The 20,325-nt window shown below is 45.3% G+C and overlaps 1 protein-coding gene across 1 annotated transcript in view; it reads left to right on the top strand.

Annotated features, from left to right (window-relative positions):
• Positions 1-19,955, top strand: part of MBOAT1 (membrane bound O-acyltransferase domain containing 1) — a 124,180-nt gene extending 104,225 nt beyond the window's left edge. The window contains exons 9-13 of the mRNA XM_056132522.1: positions 7,021-7,124; positions 9,597-9,661; positions 11,975-12,107; positions 18,560-18,711; positions 19,823-19,955. Coding sequence (XP_055988497.1) covers positions 7,021-7,124; positions 9,597-9,661; positions 11,975-12,107; positions 18,560-18,711; positions 19,823-19,940 — 572 coding nt within the window. The 3' untranslated portion in view covers positions 19,941-19,955. The remainder of the gene's footprint in view (positions 1-7,020; positions 7,125-9,596; positions 9,662-11,974; positions 12,108-18,559; positions 18,712-19,822) is intronic.
• Positions 19,956-20,325: the final 370 nt, after the last annotated feature.

The following is a 20,325-nucleotide window of genomic DNA, read 5'->3' as shown; positions in this document are numbered from 1 at the left end:
GGGAACAGGATGCTTGCTGTAATTGACCTGCTGTGAGTAGTCCAGATATTTGGAGCATAGAAGAAGCCCAAGCAGGGGATAGCTTTCTCTGGCTTGAGCTCTTCCCCCCCGCCCCCCGGTCTTACTTTTTTAGTTGCTCCAGCAGCACACTTCATTAATTTGTATGGCCTCCATTTGAAGTTTGCTACAGTTCAGATTACTTGGGCAGATCTGAAATTAACCTTTGTATTATTTATGAATAAAGCAGCAATGAATAGTTTAACAGGGAATATTTAAACTGCTTAGCCGAATAATTGTTTTTATCCAGCTCCTTAAAAGACCATTAGCGTATAATTGATGTACTAATTATCCATGATTATAAATTTGATCCTTAAGGCTGGCCCCTTGATGGATCTGGGTTAGCTGAGTACTAGTTACTTTTTACGTTGAAATAATAAAGCGCTTTTCTTCGGGCTTAGTACACAGCGCTGGCTAGTTCCTCTATTCATTCATTAGTGAGGTTTAATGTCAGCCCAGACTGTGTTCTTAGGATCCCAACCTCCATCATGTGGGTATCCAAATTAATTTATAATATGCAAGAGCCATGCACACTACAAGTCAAAGCCAACTTTGGGCCAGTGGACTGAGACCCCTAGTGTGCTCCAGAGTAAAAGTCAGTCTGGATAAACCCCTCAGAAGGCAGAAGAGGACCAGGAAGTTTGACATGGACCCAGTGTAGGATTCCAGGAATCCGTTCTTCAATTCTCATAGTGATTCCTCCCCACTCAACTCGTGGAAAATTCTAGTAGTGTCTTGTATTGTTGGCCACCTGAGGATTTTAATGATCATTACGCCTTATTCCCCTTAACTGCAAGAAGGGTATGTGTATGTGTGTTTGTGTGTGTGCATGTGTGTGTGTGTATGTGTGTGTGTGTGTGTGTGTGTGTGTGTGTGTATATATAACAATACTTTTTAAAACAGCAGTTAACATTTCCTGAGTGCTGACTTATGGGGTCAGGCTCTGTGCTGTGATCTTTAAATTTTTAAGACATTCTTTCAACTTTATTCTATTGGATGGGGGTGGGCATCCTAAGTGGTATTCAGGAGGCCTGGGGCTCCTCCTAGAAAGTCCCATTCAGCCTGGGTGGCACTTCAATGTGATGCCTTGGGGGACCATGCAATACTTGGTTCTAACAGAGGTGGAACGCTTGCATGACTTAAATAGTAATCCCTGGACAATCTCTCTGGCCCTGCACTTTCCTTTAGAATAGGGATCATGGGGCTGGGGAGATAGCACAGTGGGTAGAGCATTTCCCTTGCACATGGTCGACCCAGGTTCCATTCCCAGCATCTCATATGGTCCCCCAAGCACTGCCAAGAATAATTCCTGAGTGCAGAGCCAGGAGTAACCCCTGAGCATCACCAGGTGTGACCTGAAAAGGGAAAAAAAAAAAGACTTTCTTTACTTGCTTTGTGTTTGAGGGAAGAGATTTTTTTTTTTCTGGTGAAAGCATTTTCATCACAGGAAGTTGGTTCTATTACTCAGGTTTTGACCAGTACTGCTTAGTAATTCCCCGTTGCATTTTTGAAACATTGAACAAATTTTCCCTATTTTGGGGTTCTAACTCTGTACCTCTAACAAGCTCCCCCATGATTTCCTCAGCTAGAGTTGAGGGTGATTGGCTTAAATATGTGGTAAGAATCTTAAGGCCGATCATTATTTATATTTAAACATATGTAAGCAGTATAGAATATTTCGGCCCTAAACCACAGTAAGCTGCAGATGACAATACAGTTTTATAAAATTGAGTGGTGTGGCTTCATTTTTTTTTTACATTTTCTCCTTAATTTGATTATTTAGCTAAATTGACTACTTTTAAATATCTAATTACTTTCTTCAGCACTAGAACTTTCTTGTTTTTTTTTTTTAAAATTTTATTAGTGAAACACCATGAGATACAGTTGTAGACTTACAAATTTTTGTGCTTGGGTTTCAGTTATATAATGATTGAGTACCCATCCCTCCACTAGTGCCCATTCTCCACCACCACTAATCCCAGTCTCCCTCCCACCCCCTCATTCCCCCCATCCTACTGTGCCTCTGTGGCAGGGCATTGAGTGAAGAGATTTCTACAAGTTAGATAAATCCCCTGAGCAAGACCTTTCAGGTACTTGTTGCCGAGGGATGCTGGGAATCCTAGAGTCTTCCGTTTGCAACCACACACCCTTGTGAGCCTTCAGTGAGAGAGGCTTGGAGAGTGCTTCGTAGAGACCTAGAGAGATCAGAAGCATCCACACACAAGTTAATTATTATTCTGTTCTCTTAGATATTTTATTTTATTTTGGGGGTGAGGTGGGCTTGGTCACGCCCAGCAGTGCTCAGTTGTTCTTCCCATCTTGGTGCTTCGGGGTTTCTCCCAGTGGTGCTCAGAGGACCATGTGGTGTCTGGGACCTGGTATGGAACCTGGCATGCCCTCATCACATTGAGCTCTCTGATGCCTGTTCTCACCAGGTGTGCCTGGTCTGAGGCCAGAGAGGGAATTGAGAGTTTGCTTTGCTGGTCTCTGCCTGGGTCAGCTCTGCTTTGCTTTTAGTGTTAGTTTAAAGACAGCTCTTTTTTGGGGGGTGGTTACATCCAGTGATGCACAGGGGTTACTCCTGGCTCTGCACTCAGGAATTACCCCTGGCGGTGCTCAGGGGATCATACAGGATACTGGGAATTGAACCCAGGTTGGCTGTGTGCAAGGCAAATGCCCTACCCACGGTGTTATCACTCCAGCCCCTACAAAGAGCTCTTTAAGGACGTTTTCTTTCCACATTTATGCCCGGTCACATCACTCACCAACTTGTTCCCACACATTCAAAACGCGCAGTGTGTTAAGAGAACACGGGCCACAGCCTCGCCTTGTTTTCCTTTTTCTGCTCCCTGCTGGGTCTGCAGCCAGTGGGTGTAGGAGAATGACACCCCGAGGTGCAGTGCTTTGCATTCTTGGTTTGAAAAGAAGCCAGGTCACTTCACCGTGATGCTGCCGAGAAGGTCAGCACCATGACATCTGCATAGCCACAGCAGGCACATACAGAACAGGCTGTTTTTATTTTTTATTTTTATTTTTTCTCTCATTTAAAACAAAAACTTGCAAAGGTTTCTGCAGCTTGACATGACGTGAGTCTCAGAGACTGTAATCCAGACTCTGAACAGCACTCACTGGGGTCTCCACTGAATATGCAGGGTCCGTGGTCGCTCAGACGCTTGACCCCTTTGACCTGTTTCTCCACCCACTTCCCTTCTGTTATTCACCGGTGTGTCCTCTGAATCAAAGCCAGTTTGTTCTGTCTGCTCATCTTTGTTTCATTAGATTCCATGTACAGTATCTGCCCTTCTTCCTCCGACTGACTTGGTGCAATACCTGCCAGGCCCCTCCTGGCGGCTGCCAATGTCAGGGTTTCCTCTTTCTCCTGTATGGGAACCCTTCATGAATCCATCTTGGGTTGAACTTGAATGCCCCGAGATCAGAAGTAGAATGATGATGAAGAAAGATGTCTTTCAGGATGCCTCCAGGTTTCAGCTTGCTTGCTTGCCTTCCTTTCTTTCTTTCTTTCTTTCTTTCTTTCTTTCTTTCTTTCTTTCTTTCTTTCTTCCTTCCTTCCTTCCTTCCTTCCTTCCTTCCTTCCTTCCTTCCTTCCTTCCTTCCTTTCTTTCTTTCTTTCTTTCTTTCTTTCTTTCTTTCTCAGACCTGGCGATGCTCAGGGGTTCATCCTGGCTCTGTGTTCTGGAGTTACTCCTGGTGGTGCTCGGGGGGCCATATGGGTTGCCAGGGATCGAACCCAGGTTGGCTGTGTGCAAGGCAAATGCCCTACCAACTCTACTATTGCTCCAGCCTCTCAAGTTTTAGCTTTCAAAGTGCTCTGACTCAGTTCATTTTTGGTCTTTGGGGACCCTTGAGACAACCCACCCTGATACTCAGCCCAGGGGTACTGGCCTGATGCACTCAATACTCAGATCTGGCAATGCTCAGGGGTCTGCTCAGGGATATACTTTACAGACCTGGGGATGTTCGGTTGTGTTGGGGGTTGAATTTGGGGTTTCATGCATGGCACACATTTCTTCAGCCCTTTGAGCCCTGGCCCATAGTTTGATTCCTTTTTAAAAAATTTTTTTTATTAATTTACCATGAGGTACAGTAACAAAAATCTCATGTTTGAACTTTTATCAGATGGTCATCAAACACCTATCCCTTCACCAGTCCACGCTTTCCACCACCAAATCCCCAGATTCCACCCCCCACACATCCATTCCACACCTCCCCCTGCCTGTAGGGAAGACAATTTGCAAAATATTCTTTCTCCACTTTAGTTACCTTGGTTATTTCAAGACCAGTTCTACCACCCCTCATACCTCTTGAAAATGCAATGCTAAAGAATGTGTTTTGTATTGCTTGTTATGGACATAATATAATGTTATGCACCCGCAAGAGCGGCTGCACTTGATTCCTTTTAAAGAAATATTTTAACTCAAGAAAAACGAAAAGAGAAAAGAAGCTTCTTGGTTATCATCATAAATGTGTATTGATTTCATTAGGTTTCTGCGTGATTTTTAAAAAGCATTTTATTCAGAAATTGATTAGACCTTACAGGTATTTTTTTTTTTAGATCAGTAAGTTGAAAAACATATCAGAACATTTCAACTGATGTTCCCAGTAGGATACTTTGGGTCACTGTGTCCATGGGGAGCATCTGGCTCCTGTTCATCATCTCCTCTCTTCTTTTGCTTGGGTTCTAAAATTCTCCAGCTGCTTCTTAAGGGCCCTCTGTGCTGTCCTGCCGGCAGGCCATGCCTCCTGTGTCCAGAGAATGCACTAGTTTGTCCATTGGAGTTGGTCCATCTGACCAAAAGCTGTCCCTCAGTGATGCCCTGCTTGCTGTCTATAGTTGGGGTCCACGGGGGCTTCTTTATTTCTTTTTTCATTTTTTTTATAATTTTATTTATTGAATCACCATGAGAGAAGTTCAAAGCTTTCGGGTTTAAGTCTCGGTCATACAATGAAACACCCGTACCTTCACCAGTGCCCATTCTCCACCATCAAAAACCCCAGTATACCCCCATCCCACACCTTCCCTCTACCTGTGGGGCAGATGATTTCCACATTACTCTCTCTCTACTTTGATCACATTCAATATTTTGACATCAGACCCACCATAATTATTTGGGATTTTACCCCAACACTCAGATCTGCTGAAAAGGCAACAATAGACAATTTGTTTTCTATTCTTGGTTAAGAATAACATATGATGTAACATGGCTACAGTAGTGGCCACACAATTTTGAAATTCTGAAATTTTAACACTTAAATCTGGAGGGATTTCTGCCCAAACCTGCTGGGTTCTGAGATTTGTTCCTGAGTCTCTGGGATCACGGCTGTTAAGCAGCTTGATCTGGAGCCAGAGAGGCCGTTCGTAGGAGGTGACTCTGGGTCTCATTGGGGTTGGGGAGGAAAGGGCTGGCTCCACCCCGATCCCGTGAGGCCCTGTGTGTCTCGTCACTGAGGGCCCAGACTGTCCAGTGGCCTCTGGGGGCTGGTGGCCACCAGGCCGCCAGGGGGAACAGGCCAAGGCACAAAACCTGTTCCCACCTGGGGTGGCCCAGTGCCGGTAACCTACTGTAGGAACCGGATGTATTTCTGCCAAAAGCCACTGGGTTTCGAGATTTGTTTCTGAATCTCTTGGATCATAACCATTAAATGGCTTGATCAGGAGCCAGAGAGGCCGTTCATGGGCAGTGACCCAAGGTCTTGTTGGGATAAGAAGGAAAGGGCTGGCTCCACCCCCATCCCGTGAGGCCCCACATGTCTTGTCACAGTGGGCCCAAACCTGACTGTCCAATGGCCTCTGACGGGTGACAGTCTCTGAGCTGCCAAGGGGGAGCAGGCAGAGGGACAGCACCCTTTCCCCCCTGGGGTGGCCTGGCGACAGTAACCTACTGCGGGGCCCAGACGCATTTCTGCCAAAAGCTGCTGGGTTTCGAGATTTGTTTCTGATCTCTGGGATCATGGCCGTTAAGCAGCTTGATCAGGAGTCATAGAGGCCATTCGTGGGCGGCAACTCGGGGTCTTGCTGGGGTAGGGAGGAAAGGGCCAGCTCCACCCCCATCCTGTGAGGCCTCTGTGTCTCATCACTCCAGGCCCAAACCTGACTGTCCAGTGGCCTCTGGAGGATGGTAGCCACTGGGCCACCAGGGGGAACAGGCAAAGGCACAAAACCTATTCCCACCTGAGTTGGCCCAGCACCTGTAACCTACTGTAGGGACGGGACGTCTTTCTGCCAAAAGCCGCTGGGTTTCAAGATTTGTTTCTGAGTCTTTGGGATCATGGCCATTAAGCAGTTCGATCAGAAACCAGAGAGGCCATGCCTTCAATTATATAGCTGAGGTGGTTTGTGGGTGTGTCTCCCACATACCTAATTTTTGGCTGTTTACTTTCTTGGTAAAATTTGCCCCAAGTTTTTGGCGTCTGGCCAAAGACACAGCAGCAATGTTGAGGTAGCTGGAAGTCTGAAGGCACCATCAGGCTGCTGATGCACTCGCCTCACAGGTACAGATTGACTTGCTGGCAGCACCATACCACAGGGGCTTCTTTCTGGTCTGTGCTTCTGAGTGTGTGTTTTCCCCTCCTTGCATTTCCTCCCTTGTGTCAAGTTGCTCCCTAAATCTCTGTTTATTTAGTTTGGCTTTTATTTCTCTTCTCACTCTCTGTACTTCTCCTTACTTTCTCTCTACTTGCTCTTTACTTTGCCTGTGCTCATCAAACACAAGTGAATGAAAAACAACAAACAAATCCAGACTCCAGGCCGCCCAAGAGCCAAAAATGACTCCTAATTCATACCCATACTCAAGACTTGCGTCTGCCTGGGCTCTTTTTTTTTTTTTCCAAGAAAATGACTGCCAGGCTCTGGAGCTGAAGACCACGTGGGGATTTAGTCGTCTTGGAAGTCGCACTGTGTGACTTTGTGTCCCCTTTCCTAACATGTTGTTTTAAAAACCATAGCTGATGCGGTGAATAATGCAGCTGGCTTTGGGTTCAGCGGTGTGGATGAGAATGGAAATTTCTGTTGGGATCTGCTTTCTAACCTCAACATCTGGAAAATTGAGGTGAGTTGACTTTTCTGTGTTTGTCCGAATCCCTCCTAGAAAATGTGCCAGTGGTTGTGCTTAGGGTGTGGTACCCAGGAAAGCTGATTTGCAAGGCTGCTCTCAGGGACAGCCACGTCCTTGCAGTCTCCTAGCTATTTTGCATCTTTGGCTGTTTCCTCCTCTTCCTTTTTTTTGGTAAGGTACCCACCTTCTTGATAGTTTTAGTGGTTTGAGGATTGATGAAACAATCCAAGGATGCTGAAAATAAGCCAGGAGAATGTTTCCATCCTTGACGTTTCTGCTCTTTCAACTGGCAAGTCCAAAGACTCTCCCCCTCTGGATTGCGTTTGACCTTTTAGTCTTTAAGAACACAGACCCAAAGGTTCTGGATTGAGAGCCAGTATTGCAAGCTCTCTGGGGTCCATGGGAATCTCAATCTCACTGTTCGCAGTGATGTAGCTTTTAGGTTCCTAGAATCTGCATGGTGTGTTTCCTCTTTCTCCAATTTTACCAGCATTCTCAATCTGTCTTCGTCCTCTGAGGGGGGGAACCTTTGGGGCCACCCTACTCTTGACTTCATTGGTGTTGCCAGCATTTGTTGCTGAGAGCCACATACGTCTTAGCTCTTTCCTTTTGATGCTGGCTAAGGTGGCCGGGGTATGGAGTGCCTGATTCTGCACACCCCTGAGTGCCTGATCTCCAGCCAGGTGACTCACAATGGCTGAGAGTTGGGTTGCTGCCACCCACCACACTGCATGCAGCGTGCCAAGAGAGTCTGGGTAGAAAGGGCTGAATATGGGAAACCAGGAATCCCAGAAGGCAGACACTGACCGCCTGCAACCCTCCTCAGTCAAAAGGAGACCTGGGCATAGGTGGCTCCATGGCTCTCTTCATCTTAAAGGGACAAGGGAAAGTCTCCGGAACCACCTTTATCATGGTGGAAGCAATGTCAGTCTTCTAGAAGCTTCTAGAACCTTCTTTGATAGGGAGAATCCCAGCTGTGTTGGAACTCTCTTCCATCTTCTCATCCAAAGTGGCTGTCTTGGAGGATTGTGGGAGAATGGCTCCCCTGTCCTTGATTCCCTACGGGTTTCTGAACTGTGACCCCCCCAAAGATAAGTCTTCTCACTGAGAGTGTATGTTCAGGGTAAAGATGATGTTGGGATGTCATGTATGATTCATGAAAGGAAACCAGAGGAGAAAGTACACCTGTTCAAGGGTGTTGATCTAGAGCAAGGAGCTAAAGTAAATGATAGATGTTGGATTGAGTTAAGGTCCCAGAAGTTGCTGTGCACATAGCATTTTGTTAGACTCGAAGATGTGAAAGAAATAAAACTCCTAGGGTACTGAAATAAAATTTAATATGGGGTCCAGGGATGTGGCTCAAGTGGTAGGTCACACACCGAGTCACAAGCCTGATGTGTGCTAAGTCCTGGGTTTGATTCCCAGTACCACCGTATTCCCTGAGTTCTTTCCAAGGTGTGGTCCCTTGACAATAAACAACTCCTCTAAACTGGTAATGCAAAACACATCCATCTTGCTCATGTTCCCATCATCTCTCTTCCTCCCTTCCTCTCAGACGTAATATCTTGTGCCAGAGTATATAACCTAGTTAAGATTTTTCTTTTTAACCTGAAAAGAAAGTCAGTGGTTCTTGCACTTTCCAGCTTTATGGGGCCTCTGGTCCCAGATTTTGCTTCCCAGATCTCCTGAGACCATTTAAAAAATTACTTACTTTTGTGTTTGAATCATATCTGGCTGTAGTTGGGCCTCACTCAGGGTACCACATGTTGTACTGGGGATTGAAGCGGGGTTGTTCATATGCAAGGTCAGCACCTTACCCATTGTACTATCTCTCACCCAGACATTTTTGTTTGTTTTGGGCTGAGAAATCCTGGTTAATGCTCACTCCTAGTTGAGTGATTTTTCCCCCCCTTCTTATGTTATGATCCCTTCATGCATAAAATCGCTTTCTGTTATTGGTAGAACCAGAAACACTTGAACCTGTAGAGCTACTTGCAGAGGAATATCAAGACTCACCTGATATATATATATATATATATATATATATATATATATATATATATGGCCCCTCATTGAGGAAATGATAGCAAACCTCAAGCTGTGAGCACCAAGAGACTAAAGTCTTGTCCTGAACCATTTCCTATGGAAAAACCTTCTTTTAGGGAGTTTTGTTTTAAATAATTTTTTTTTAACCAGAGTGGAAGAAAAAACCGCAAACCATTACTTCGGTGTATCTACCATTTTAGAGTAAAGTTTGAGGAAAATGGAAAGTCTGGGCAAGCCAAGTTTTAGAAGCAAAGTCAGTCTCACAGACCGAGGACACGTCCCCATGTATGATGGAGCCACTTCAGAATCCTCAGCTGAAATAGCCCATTGCCTCTGTGGCCAGGGAAATTCTGGGGAGGACTTTCCATGGACTTGGGGTATTTTTAAAGTTAATGATAGGTGTTGTTTTCTTCTCTCTAGACTGCCACGAGTTTCAAAATGTACTTAGAGAACTGGAATATTCAGACAGCAACTTGGCTGAAGCGGTAAGGAAACCGAACATGAGCTCATCGTTCCTGGCGCTAAGTGGCGTGGGGCTGGCAGTGATTAGGGGACTCTCCTTGTACAGCGATCACTTTGCCCACATGGCTGGGCTGTCTTAACTTCTTGGCCTGCTCAATGGCAAAGTAGATGGACCGGAAAAGGCTTGCAATGGAATGTACTTACTTTATTTCATTTGTTTAAAAACATTTTAATTTGGAAGGGGAGGGTGGTTGGGTCATATCTGGCATTGCTCTGGGGCTATTCTTGGCTTGATGCTCAGGAATGAGCCCCTGGTGGTGCTCAGGGGAAATAGGTATTATCAGCATTGAAGCCGGATCTGCTGAAGTAGCCACAGGCCTTAGCTCCTATGCTACTTCTTCAGGAAGGAAGGAAAGAAAGAAGGAAGGAAAGAAGGAAGAAAGGGAGAAGGAAGGAGGGAAGGAAGGAAGAAGGAAAAGAAGGAAGGAAGGAAGGAAGGAAGGAAGGAAGGAAGAAGGAAGGAAGGACAGTAGGAAGGGAGGGAGGGAGGGAGGAAGGGAGTGAAGGAGGAAGGGAGGAAGGAAGGAAAGAAGGAAGGAAGAAAAGATGGAAGGAAGGGAGGGAGGAAGGAAGGGAAGAAGGAAGGAAGGGAAGAAGGAAGGAAGGGAGGAAGGAAGGAAAGAAGGAAGGAAGAAAAGATGGATGGAAGGAAAGATGGAAGGAAGGAAGGAAGAAGGAAAGGAAGGAAGGAAGAAGGAAGAAAGGAAGGACAGTAGGGGGGAGAGAGGGAGGGAGGGAGGAAGGAAAGATGGAAGGAAGGAAGGAAGGAAGGAAGGAAGGAAGGAAGGACAGTAGGGGGGAGGGAGGGAGGAAGGAAAGAAGGAAGGAAGGAAAGATGGAAGGAAGGAAGGAAGGAAGGAAAGATGGAAGGAAGGAAAGATGGAAGGAAGGAAAGATGGAAGGAAGGAAAGATGGAAGGAAGGAAGAAGGAAAGGAAGGAAGGGAGGAAGGAAGGAAGGATGGTAGGAAGGGAGGGAGGAAGGAAGGGAGTGAAGGAGGAAGAAAGGGAGGAAGAAAGGAAATAAGGAAGGGAAGAAGGAAGGAAAGATGGAAGGAAGGAAAGATGGAAGGAAGGAAGGAAGGAAGGAAGGAAGGAAGAGAGGGAGGGAGGAAGAGAGGAAGGAAGGAAGGATGGTAGGAAGGGAGGGAGGAAGGAAGGGAGGGAGGGAGGAAGAGAGGATGGTAGGAAGGGAGGGAGGAAGGAAGGGAGTGAAGGAGGAAGGAAGGGAGGAAGAAAGGAAATAAGGAAGGAAGGGAGGAAGAAAGGAAAGATGGAAGGAAGGTAGGAAATATGGAAGGAAGGAAGGAAGGAAGGAAGGAAGGAAGGAAGGAAGGAAGGAAGGAAGGACAGGCCACTTATTATTGAACTAATCATATGCTATCCTTTTTTTTTTTTTAGTGAAACACCATGAGGTACAGTTGTAGGCTTACAAATGTTTGTGCTTGGGTTTTAGTTGTACAATGATCGAGTACCCATCCCTCCACCAGTGCCCATTCTCTACCACCACTAATCCCAGTATCCCTCCCACCCTCCTCATCCCCCCATCCCATCCCGCCTCTGTGGCAGGGCACTCCCTTCTGTTCTCTCTCCTTTTGGGTGCTGTGGTTTGCAAAAGAGGCATTCAGCGGCAATCATCATGTGCTATCCTTGAAGCAGCAAACATTTGTGAATTTAACTATCATATAAATACAAGGAGCATATTAAAAATACTAAGTCAAAGGGAACAGAAGAGGGAACAAGGATTAGGACACATGTATTACATACGCAGGACCTTTGTTCAGTCCCTGGCATCACATGCTCCCCACCTACCCCCACCGACCCCAGATCTGTACGTGACCTTGAGGGGTGCCAAACAGCATAAGACTCAAACATCACTGAGTCTCCAGGCCCTAGCATTCACCCATCTGGCCTGGTTGGTCAAAAATTATGAGGAGTGGCCCCTAGACTCTCTGAGGACCATTTGGGAGACATCCAACTTCCTTATGGTTCAGGCCATGGTGGAATAAGCTAGAAGGTGGGGTAGAAACAGGCACTGAGACTTGTCTTAGCTGCTTTGCAATAGGGTCTAGGTAAGTTAGTTCTTTGGAGATTAGCAATGCCTTTGACTCCTACAAAGATTCAGCTTTTCAGGGAACATTGCAAAAAGCCAAGATTCTGTTGCTGGCAGTTAAGCAGGCAGTCATTCTTTGCATGACTTCTGTGTTTTCTCATCCAGAAAGAGGTGAGTGTTTCTAGAAGTCTCTGGTGTGTTTGACTTGTGGCTTCTTCTTTATAGAGTGTGCTACGAGCGGGTTCCATGGTACCCCACGGTGCTAACCTTCATCCTGTCTGCCTTGTGGCATGGGGTCTACCCCGGATACTATTTTACCTTCTTAACTGGAACCCTTGTCACGCTAGCAGCCAGAACGGTAAGCTTCCTCTGGTGGTGGGGCCTTTTCCTCTGTATGTGTAGCTGTTTTTGAAAATTCAAATAACTAAAGTTTTCCCATGGGGGAGATACTTTAATATAGGAGAGCTCATGGTCAAAAATGGTGAACGACCCATTGCCTCTTTTGCAAACCACAACACCCAATAAGAGAGAGAGAGAACAAAAGGGAATGCCCTGCCACAGAGGCAGGGTGGGATGGGGGAATGGGGGGTGGGAGGGATACTGGGATCCATGGTGGTGGGAAATGGGCACTGGTGGAGGGATGGGTATTTGATCATTGTATAATTGAAATCCAAGCACAAAAATGTGTAAGTCTGCAACTGTACCTCATGATGTCTCACTATTAAAATTTTTTTTTAATATATATAAAAAAAAATGGTGAACGATCTTGTTTCCAGATCTTTCCAGAGAGTCTTTGCCAAGGGATTTTTTTGTGAGTCATGCTTAATATCACATATACAATAGGGCATTTTTAATCACTAAAGATTGTAAGCATATCCCATCTACTAATCGCTGAAGGTGATCATTCATATTGGCTCTGTAGGTATCATCTTCCTGTTTCTCCTTTCACTAGCCTAAGCCTAGAAAGTCAGAAGCTGTCAATAGTCAGTAAAATTGCAGCCATCAGGAACTGTCTTCTGTTAGAGATTATTAGAACCTTCCAGCCAGATCCCGTTCTGTTGGTTTGGGCACCGTTCTTGGAGAATTGTATACATTTGGTTTTTAGGTTTTCTTGAGTAACCTTTGATTTGTCCACAATGGTTCCTTCTATTTGCTGGTTGGAGAGGAGGACAATAAAGGAATGAGATTCCCATCTCAAAGGGTGTAAGGAGTTATAAATTGCTCTCATTTGTGTTATCTTTGATTTAATTTTATCCTTTCCTTGTGATTCTGGCCTCCCATTGAGGTGCTAAGAATTTTTTCCATTATGATATGTGGATAAAATCCAAAGCCTCATCTCTCTGAGTCACGTCCCAGAGTACTTCATGCCATTCGTTGAACTGTATTTTGAATGAAAACTTAGGAACCCCAGGCTGACTACTGAGGAGTTCTTTAATTCATCTATAAATATTTCAGATGTCCTACTACAAACCCATCAATATTGTCAGCTCCAGTCCCTCCCGCATAGAATTTTTGATGGTTTGTTGTGTGTGTGTGAGTGTGTGTGTGTGAAGAAGATGGTTCATTGATTTCTACTCAAGTTCATTGACACTGTTGTTTGTATTTGTACTATTTGTACATAGAAAACAGAGAGGGCACTTCCTTCTCGCCCATTTATAACACACGCAGATCACAAAAGAAAACTAAAGAACAGATGGCCAGAAGAAACTAATACACAAAGGCCAGAATTTTGGTGGTTGAGATATTTCTTAGTACAATTCCTTCAAATACGTGTTGCCTGTTATTGAAATTGGCATAAAATCCTGGATTTTAATGAATCCCTTATTTTGGATGGTGTTTGGAAAATACCTGTCATACCACGTGGGGAGTCTTTGCACAAGTAGTTCACTAGAACAGTGGCTGGGGATGGGGAGGGTCTGCAATGCAATTAATCCTGCCTGGAGTTAGCATCAGATCCCACTGGTTGAGGACTCGGTTCTGTAAGATTGCTTGGTTGACTCATCTACCCCACCCCACCCCCCGAAAACCACTTTAGGCACCAATCACAAGTCCAGGTTTTCACCAGGTTGTCACCGGTGACTGTTCACTCAAAATCCAGTTCCCAGTATCCTCTCCCCAAGTTCTATTAATATGATAAAGCAGCTCATGCAACTCAGGGAAAGAGTTTTCTTTCTTTTTTCTTAAATGTTTAAATTTTTTTTTTTTAATTTTTATTAGTGACACACCATGAGGTACAGTTGTAGACTTACAAATTTTGTGCTTGGGTTTCAATTATACAATGATCAAATATCCATCCCTCCACCAGTGCTTATTTCCCACCACCACGGATCCTAGTATCCCTCCCATCCCCCATCCCCCCATCCCACCCTGCCTTTGTGGCAGGGCATTCCCTTTTGTTTTCTCTCTCCTTTTGGGTGTTGTGGTCTGCAAAAGAGGCATTGAGTGGCAATCATGTTTGGTCTATAGTCTACTTTCAGCATGCTTCTCCCATTCTGGCAGGATCCTCCCAACACCCTTTATTTGGTGCTCCCTTCTCTATCTGAGCTGCCTTTCCCCCTAGCATGTGTGGCTGGCCTCCAAGCCATGGAGCAAAATTCCTGGTACTAATCTCAGCCATTCTTGGGTGTTAGTCTCCTGTTTTGTTACTTTATGTTCCCCAGATGAATGCAATCTTTCTATGTCTATCCCTCTCTGACTCATTTCGCTTAACATGATACAGAAAGATTTTCTTGAGTTTAGCGGTAATTATAAAAGGAGATAATAAAAGGTGCATGTGAACCCAGGTGAAAAGAATTTCATCCTACAAAGGTGTATGGGGAGGAGCTTCCCTGTCTGCCCTGGGGCCTCCAGCACCCCCACCTCCACACGCATCTGTTCACCAAGCTCAGTTCTCTAATCCATAGGATTTGCTGCAGACTCTGTCACGTAAACGCGGGTGATCATTAACTTCCTTTCCAGCACTGCCCCTCTATTAAGAAACAGGACTGGAACTGGAATTCCCAAAGTTCCAATGCTACCCTGCATATCCTACAGCCAGTGCTTGTCCTGGAGTTCACAGGACTCATCTCCTTAGGAAAAAAGACTCTGCAGTTCCCCCAGGAAATTCCAAGCATGTAGGAACTCGATGTCAGGAACCAGGGTCAGAGGCCAAACGTGAGACCCAAAGGTGGTCCCGTGCTCTGGCTACTTGGGTGCTCAGTGCCAGGAGTGGGGATAGGGACACCAATCTATGTGTAATATTACTGGTATCTCATGGAAAGCCTGAAGAGACAAGTCAGTAAGGTAGGAAGCAGGAAGGGGCAGTTGATAAGACAATATTCCCATTTTTTCCCCCGAATGGTGGCTGAAATGTCATACGATAGGTTGTTAGATTATAGGCCTGGGAAGTCACCTAGGAAAGTTCCCAGTTTCCCCAGAAGGCTCACACAGGCCCTGGAGAATATGTGTCCTCTCTGGAGCAACTTTCTAGTACCTCCACCTGATTGTCCACCTGGGACCCTCCCAGGTAGCAATAGAGAGGATGGGGTGAATCCTTCGATTTCCAGGAGGCCCTTCAAGGCTTTGTTTGCTTTGAGTTTGACCCTCCTCCCCTCCCAGTTTCCTCACCTTAGTTTTAGTTGTGCTTTGGTTCTTGGATCTGGAAATGATGTGTCTTGCTGGGGGCAAATCTAGTCACTGGTGTCAAAAGACCTGTGAGTCACTCTTTGACCCAGCCCTCTCCATGTCAGAGAATTGTCTCCTTTTCTCCTGTAAAATGGGCGCAATGAACCTTTCCATGAAGGACCTGTTGGGGAAATTAGCAAAGATGATACCAGTGAAACATGTTAATACAGATTTAACGTATGGTAAGCACTCAGAAAATGACAGCTGCTTTTATTATCCTCGATGGCAAGATATACCACCCTGAACGCGCCCGATTTAACACTGTTAGTCCAAGAAAAATACTTTAGGAATGGTGCAGAGATTTCTCTGCAAGGATATGCACCACAAAATTGCTTATCAGTAAGCAGGAGGTGGTAGGTTGTTACTTTTCCATAATTAAAAACATATTGGAGATTAGTGGTTGCCAGTGTGGAAAATAATTTGCGACATATTACTAAATGAAAAAGCCGGCTAAAATTCTTCAATGCCATTGAGAATGCAAATGTGGCTATGTACATATTGTTGGGATCGGGAGTTCCCTAGCCCTGGGAGGCGCGGAGAGACCAGATAGACACAATTCCTGCAGGAGTAAAAACGGGGTTTATTTAGGCCAGCATGCTGGGGCTCCGCAGCATACCCCAAAAATGGGCAGTGGCTGAGAGCCCCGAACTTCTTCAAAGGGGATCTTATATAGGCCTTCACTGGCCGTTACAGCAAAGCCCGCGCATTTCATCGCCAATAGATTTGTAACAACATATACTTTCTTAACCAATCCATTTAAAAGTACCTCACTCCTTAGCCTATAGATTCAAAGATCAGCATTTACGTACATCGATTGTCAACACAAGCAAGGTTATAGCTGGAATCATTAAGCCTTAGGTAATCTCCCTTGACCATCCTCGTTTTGAGTTACCCAAGTCTGCAGGGTGCTTTAGTGAGACAATACACTCCAGGAAAGGGCAATTTCCCCCAAACACCGCATCCTGAGTTATCCTTTACCCAAATCTGCAGGGTGCTTTACTGAGACAATACATTTCAGGGACAGTAAATACACCTGAATCCTGTCACACTTGGTTTAGAAAAGAAGTTATGCCCTGTTCACTTTCCAAGTCCCCTCTTCCCCACGTGCAAAGCAGCCAAGCAGTTTTACAGAAAGCAATGTTGCAAGTTAGCTAAAGTACACAAAAATTTGATGCCCTAATATGGATTCTTTCAATATAAGGGCGAAAGACAGATTCCAGATTAAATAGTGCTCTTCCCTGTGAAATTTAATTTTTTTCTTAGTCCTTTGAAGACTTTTTTCTACAGTAAATATGTGCTTTTTATTTTATCATAAGAAAAGTTATTTATCATAAGAAAATACACAACATTAGTTATGTATTCAATAAAAAGTGTGTGTGTTCTCTCTCCATGTGCATTTGGTGGCCATGAGCTGTTTCCCTATCCTGGATGGCCGATGGCAATTGGCAGATGAAGGAGGAAACGAGGACCAGGCTGTTTGGTGATCAGTTGCAGTTTATTCCAATCTCCAATAAACATCCCGTCATTTATTCCATTCTCCCAACGTGCCTGTTTCAGTTTCACTGAGTGCCCCATTCTATTCTCACGTTGCCCCTCAATCCCGTCTCCTCCTGTCCCTCATGCTACTCTCCCCATTCCCAGTCTTGCAGTTTTAGCCTAGATCCCAGCCCCCAAAGGTTGGGTGAGAAACCACACCTAGGTCAGAGAGCACAATCAACATATGTAAAGCCCTTCCCTTCCTTCCAGGGAAGCTCTTCTAAGACAGAGATCTCCTCCTGCTAGGAGATCTGCTCAAGGAACTGTTTTTCATCTAAGGGCATACTTCTCCTTTCCTTAATCCATAAACAATCATCTTAGATTTACTTCTTAATAATCTTTCTAGTCATTTTGTATGGACACAGTAAGAGACATATTAAGTTTATAGGGTGTCTCTCCTGGGGACATCTCTCTATAGATCCCAGACCACAGTCCTCAGGCCAGATTAGTCCTTCCTAATCCTTGCAGGGTCCTTGTTCAGTCACTTCTTTTTAGGTCATGACAGAATTTGTCCACGACCGTGCTCTTAGCTTATTATAAGTTTTATGGCACTTGGCCTGTCCTGTTTTGATTTACTTATAACTTGCCCCGGGTCCATCCAGTCCCTCTGTTGGGATCCTGCTTTGGGGGTGCTAGGAACTAAGGTCCACTGAGGCTTATGTTGAGTAAATATGACAGATGCCCAGGAATAAATATTATTCGGAGTCAATTTTAACTTCCAAGTTACAAAAGCATATCATTAACTGTCTTCCTGTATCTATACAAAAAGGACATTGCTCTAAAATAAGACTATGCAAAAGACACAAGGGAAAGAGAAAAGCGGTGTTTCACTTACAAATACAAATCACAAATTACCAATTACAAATCACACGTTCTGTTTAGGGGTCACTTAATCACTTAATCACTTAACTTCCCGTTAGTCGGCGATTTGCTCGAGCGGGCGCCAGTAACGTCTCCATTTGTCCCTGTCGCGTGCTAGTGTAGCCCAATGGTATCTCTTCGCTCCGGGATCATGAAGGGCCTCAAACCGATTGTTCATGATCTTGATGAAGAAGTCTGACCATCTGGTAGGTGGGCGGCCACGCGGTCTTTTGACATCCCGTGGAATCCTGTCAGTAACAGCTCTAGTCCAACGGTCGTCTTTAAATCTCATTACGTGACCAGCCCATCTGATTTTTGACACCTTGGCAAATGAGACAGCGTCCCTGATTCTTGATCGTCGACGGATGTTTAGGGGTAGTGAGTGGTTAACATATATAGAGAAAGCAGAGCACAGAGAAGTTAAAGATGAATACCGAGGAATTGTAGAATACCGAGCATTGTGATGGGTGTTACTCAGTAAATCTAAGCTCCTTGATGCAGAGGAGAAAGGACAAACCAATGTTATCTTACAAGTAGTGGTACTTTCAGGGGAAATACAACTCACCTGGCCAGGAATGTGACTCAGTAGCAGATTGCATGCTTCAGGGTTTGGTAACAGGCACAAATAAGGAAAAGGGAAAAATCCAAGGCACATGACTGGTATTTTCCATGGCTTATGTTCCTGAGAGCTGCATGCATGAAGGTTCTTTGCAGTTTTCATCTCTGTCCCTTTGGTTCCTTGGCTTGCAGGTGAGAAACAACTACAGGCATTACTTCCTTTCTTCCAAAGCTCTGAAGCTTGTGTATGATGTGGTCACCTGGGCGGTCACTCAGCTGGCTGTCTCCTACACGGTTGCACCCTTCGTCATGCTGGCTGTGGAGCCAACCATTAGTTTATACATGTAAGTCCGCGTCATTTTCAGACGCCCTCTCATAAATGTGTCTGTTGTCTACGAAGTTGGCAAGTTGAAGTCTCCATGCCAGAGTTTCTAAACAAACCCTGTACACATGCCTTAGTGGAGTCAGGTCAGGATGATCTCATTGATAACGTCCTATGTAAGTGAAGGTTTGTAGTTCCAGCCAATCAGATAGGGTTAGCATATGTAAATGAGGGATTGTGGGTGGACCAGTTGGATAGAGGTATATAAAGGAGGGGACCAATCAGAGGTCTAGATTAATTGCCCCTCTCTTCCTCACTTCCTCTCTTATAGTTATGTCAGTAAAGAGGCAATGTTAAGCAGACTTCTCTGCTAGTTTTTCCAGCAAAGAGGTGCCAGAATGGTACCCTAAGCCAGCAAGCAGCATCCACAGCTCAGCTGGAGTCACTTTCTCAGTGCCCAAGCTGTGGGTGTTTCCTTTGCCCATCTTCCTCCGGTACATTTCAGCATCCCACCGGACCAGCCTGACGCTAGCAAGCTGTCCATGCCTGATGTCCCAAGCCCAGTGCTGGTTGTTTTTGTTAGTGCTGTGGTGACAAACGTCTCACAGGTTTTGAGTTTTCTCCTTCTAACGTGGTCTTGCACAAGTCCTGCTATTTTCAGCAGATGTAATTGCCACTGAAGTAGATAGGTTTGTTTTGTCCAGGATTCACATAGCAGAAATGACTGTATTCAACCCTCTAATCCCTACTGTGAGCCGGGCACTGTGTTTGCATCTGTGACTGGAATGGGGAGCAAAATACAGACAGCATTCCTGTTCGCATGGGAGTGATTGTTTGAAGGCAGAGACAGGCAGTAATTGACAAGTGTGTGGATCCACACGCTGATGACACCCAGTGTCATGGGATTTTGGGGGCTGGTTTGCTTTGCCCAGTTTGTGATTCCAATTGATCCCTGCCCCCCAGATAAAGGGGATTTATCTGTGGGCTGTGTCTCACCATGCCGGAGAGCATTATCTGTCTACTCTGGGGAAAGACCATGTCTTTACCTGCTGGGCTGTAGATCTGACCACCTTCATGTGATGTTGCCCACTGACCTCCTTGTTTGAAATAAAATTTTGTATTTTTATTTCTAGGTCTGTGTACTTTTATTTACACATCCTCAGCTTCCTGGTGATACTGTTTCTGCCAATCAAGCCGCAGGCTCATGCTTCAAAGCAGCCTGAGAACTCTGTTAAAAGGAAAACGGATTGATACCTCCACTCAGAGGCGAACATGGAAGACTACAAATCGTCGGAAAGAGGCGCCCGCGGGGCCCAGTGTTTTCCGATGACTCTGAGGCAATGTTTACATGCATCGTTGTTTGTTTTTAATGCGCAGGGAGTATTTTTATAAAGCCTTTTGTACCATGCCATGGGCCATGTGCAGGTTATAATTTCTCAGACTTTCGGGTGGTCAGGAGAACGAACTGGAGATGCGGACAGGTCATTCTGGGTTGGTGGGTGCTTGTTCTGAGGGACAGGATGTCCGGTCACGCAATGAGGCAGCTGTTGCCGAAGTCAGAAGGCCATGCTGGAATGAGCAGTTTTCCAGAACGTTCCCTGAGAGGGTTATTCCCCCATGACTCCTGACCTTGCTT

This window comes from Sorex fumeus, unplaced genomic scaffold, assembly GCF_029834395.1.
Source record: "Sorex fumeus unplaced genomic scaffold, SorFum_2.1 ptg000094l, whole genome shotgun sequence".
Lineage (NCBI taxonomy): Eukaryota > Metazoa > Chordata > Mammalia > Eulipotyphla > Soricidae > Sorex > Sorex fumeus.
Note: the sequence above shows the minus strand (reverse complement) of the source record. Positions and strands in the feature narration are given on the sequence as shown.